This window comes from Microtus ochrogaster, chromosome 8, assembly GCF_000317375.1.
Source record: "Microtus ochrogaster isolate Prairie Vole_2 chromosome 8, MicOch1.0, whole genome shotgun sequence".
In the NCBI taxonomy this organism is placed as follows: Eukaryota; Metazoa; Chordata; class Mammalia; order Rodentia; family Cricetidae; genus Microtus; species Microtus ochrogaster.
The window spans coordinates 15912225-15915258 of record NC_022015.1 but is presented as its reverse complement, the minus strand read 5'-3'; the positions used below and the strand labels follow the sequence as shown (position 1 = coordinate 15915258).

Below are 3034 nucleotides of genomic sequence, written 5' to 3'. Positions count from 1 at the left end.
GTGTGCTTGAATCCTAGTGAACAGCTTCACCTCATTTCACTGTACAACTGAACACAGTCAAACACCTGTAGCTTATAATGTCAAGAGTGTTTAAAACCTCAATCCATGATTCTGTTTAAATAATTGAAACAGTTGACCAGGTTCTGATTGGCGGACTCTCAACTGTTAGACTTTAAATGATATAAAATAGTCTCCAGTTCTTGAAGTTAAAACATGCCTAGAGGTGGGACAGAATTAGGCATTGTGATGAAGGGGGCTGTGGGCTGATGTCACAGAGGTCGGCTTGGAGCTGGTGGTAATTTCTAGCAGCCCGGCAGACCTTTTCCTTCCCTCGGTGGAATACGTTGGTCTGTCTCTGAACGGCTCTAAGGGAGTTGTTTAGATCCTTTTCTCAAATCATGGTTTGAGAAACTGCAGGTTTCCGAAGCAGCCTATATCAGAAACCTTTTCCTTCTCTTTGGAGGTGTGTGTGCTTTAAATAATTGTTGTTAATTCAGTGCTAGGCATCTTGACTTTGGTAAGTATGCTTTGTAGTCATATTGTTTCCTGTAGTCTCTGGGCGTGCTGCTCCCCAGTTTCTGATAGTAGAGTAAGTCCAGGAAAGGGGGACTTGGTGGGAGGGCTAAGTGTTTAGCAGGGAGACACATAGTCTGCTAGAAGACAGAACGAGGCACAAGAAACTCCTAAGAAAGCTGGCTCATGGTCTGAGCAGGTCTGTTTCAGCCTCAGCAATGGGTTGACTATACACCTTCAGAATTTTTTAACCCTGAGATAGCATAACCTATTTGTTTGTGGGGGTCTCCCACCCTCAAAAAAACATCTGCTTTTAACTAATTTTTTTTCTCAGCAGTTTAGGGCAGTAACATTTTGAAGTGTCATTCCCTCAGTCCATGAAACAGGTCTGCCCAATGTACTTGGTGGAGGAAGTTCTGACTCAGGGAGCACAGTTGGGAAGGTGTGGGAAGCTCCCAGTGCAGGCTTCTCATTCGCTCAGGGTCCTTCACTGCCTCTGAACAGTAATTACTTTCTCTGTCGTCCTCATCTCCTGGTATCTGGATTTTACAATCAAGTCTCTTTTTGTTGTTGTTTCTGGTATTTTGTTTGATTGTTTTTTTGTTTTTTGTTTTTTGAGACAGGGTTTCCCTGTGTAGCTTTGGACCCTGTCCTGGAAACTAGCTCTGTAGACCAGGCTGGCCATAAACTCAGAGATCCACCTGTTTCTGCCTCCCGGATGCTGGGATTAAAGTCTTGGGCCACTACTGCCTGGCTCGAATCCCTTTTCAACCACAAATAAACTCTCTTACCCACCTGAGGTCAGCGTGGACCTCCCTGGACAGAGTTCCCTCTACTCACACATATGAAGATCCATGTTTGGGTCCTTTTTTCTTCACTGGGGGATGGGACATGGGGCAGCAAAAGGCCAAGTGGCTGCTGAATTTGGGAGTGAAGCCACCCCCTCTGCCCGATCTTCTCTTCCAGGTGTGAAAGATGTTAGACTTGAAAGTGAAGATTCTTGTTGGCATTGCTAGCGGTCTGCTGCTTATTATATATATGCTGTTAATTTCTCTTTATTGGCTTGCCAAGAAAGCAGACAAGGAAGCCAAGTAAGTCACAGGAGTAGGGCGAAAACACTTCTGCACTGGGGCACTGGGCCCTCTGCAGGATCAGGGTCATTTTTACTACAGTGGCCTCTTGTATGGACAGTCAAGGCCACTGTCAGGTTTGAGAGGATGTGGGCAGATGGGTACAGAAACTTGAGGGTTTTCCTTCTAGCTTGGAGCTGAGACTTACAAGTCCACTGTTCTCAGCCTGGACTGTGTGTGAATGTGTGTGTGTGTCTGTGTGTGTGTGTGTCTGCCCATGCCCGAAAGCACGCATGTGCCAGCATTGATTTCTGTCACCAGGGAGTGTGCCTTCAGGTGTTTAACAGGACCCTGGCTGAGCACCCTTTCCCGCTCTGACACTGTAGACTGGGGGAGTCCACAGAGGATGCCTTGAGCATGGGCTGTCTCCTACTCACACAGAGTATGGCTATAGCAACCTCTTCCCACTCACTGGGGAGCTCACATGTCCCCTGATTCATTGTCAACGGCTGTGGGAAAAGTGAAATGGGTCAAGAGAATAGACTCCACGGAGGACAGCTGACAGGGATGATGATGATGAGATGTCTGAAGTTTGGGAGAGGCAGGCTGTCAGCAGTAATGGTGTCCTTTCTCGGGACTTAGATGGTGGAGACCGGAGCTGAGCCCAGCCAACTCTAACACCTTCTTCATCATTCCCACCTCTCATGGGCCTGTAGCAGCCACTGGGGTGCAAGTCACTCTTCCTTGCTTGAACCTTTGCAACCTGGGTTCACATGCATAGCAACTGTAGGAGAGGAAAAGACACGGAAGGAGCAGGAGCTTTACCCCAAGGCTGGTGTCATGTGTGTGATGGGCTTCAGCCCCGGACTTTCCCATGGAGCCCTCATGACTGTAGAAGCTCACTGGAAAGAACAATTCAAAACTAATTTTGTGTGTGTCTTTTCTAAGATTTGCAGATTGTGGAGATGTCAAAAACTGTGTTGAATCAAGCAAAATCATTCAAGGAAAGATCATCGGGGACGAACGCACTACTGATGAGTCTTGTACCCTGCAGTACTGTGATGAGTGTAGCATCTATGCAAATACTGGCACCCTGCCACCTTGTATTTGTGGCCTCAGTGATGGCTGAGGCAGAATGCAAAATTATCACAATCAGCATTTCTTTGTCAGCAGAATAATAAAATATGCTTCAAATTATTTTGTTATGTTTGTACTTTTATTTACTCTCTAATGTGGTTTTTTGTTCTTTGTATACATGCACAACAATAAAAATAGTCTTATACCTTCACATGGTGGTGCTGATGGTTACGAACATCGTTTTTTCCTAACATTTTAACTCATTTTGAGGCTTGAGTCTATATTACTATGTTGCGATATAAGCAGAGAATTAGAGTAGAAAATAAAAAAAGGGGCATGTAGGCAATACTAAAGATGGGATATCATTTTGTGAA

At 45.5% G+C, this 3034-nt stretch overlaps 1 protein-coding gene across 1 annotated transcript; it reads left to right on the top strand.

The window, feature by feature from the left end:
- The first annotated feature begins 265 nt into the window (after nucleotides 1-265).
- LOC102002562 (protein FAM24A-like) lies at nucleotides 266-2712 on the top strand. Its single transcript, XM_005351169.2, has 3 exons — nucleotides 266-463; nucleotides 1480-1604; nucleotides 2532-2712. Exons 2-3 carry the CDS (start codon nucleotides 1489-1491, stop codon nucleotides 2710-2712), a joined length of 297 nt encoding a protein of 98 aa, XP_005351226.1. The 5' UTR covers nucleotides 266-463; nucleotides 1480-1488.
- The last annotated feature ends 322 nt before the right edge of the window (nucleotides 2713-3034 follow it).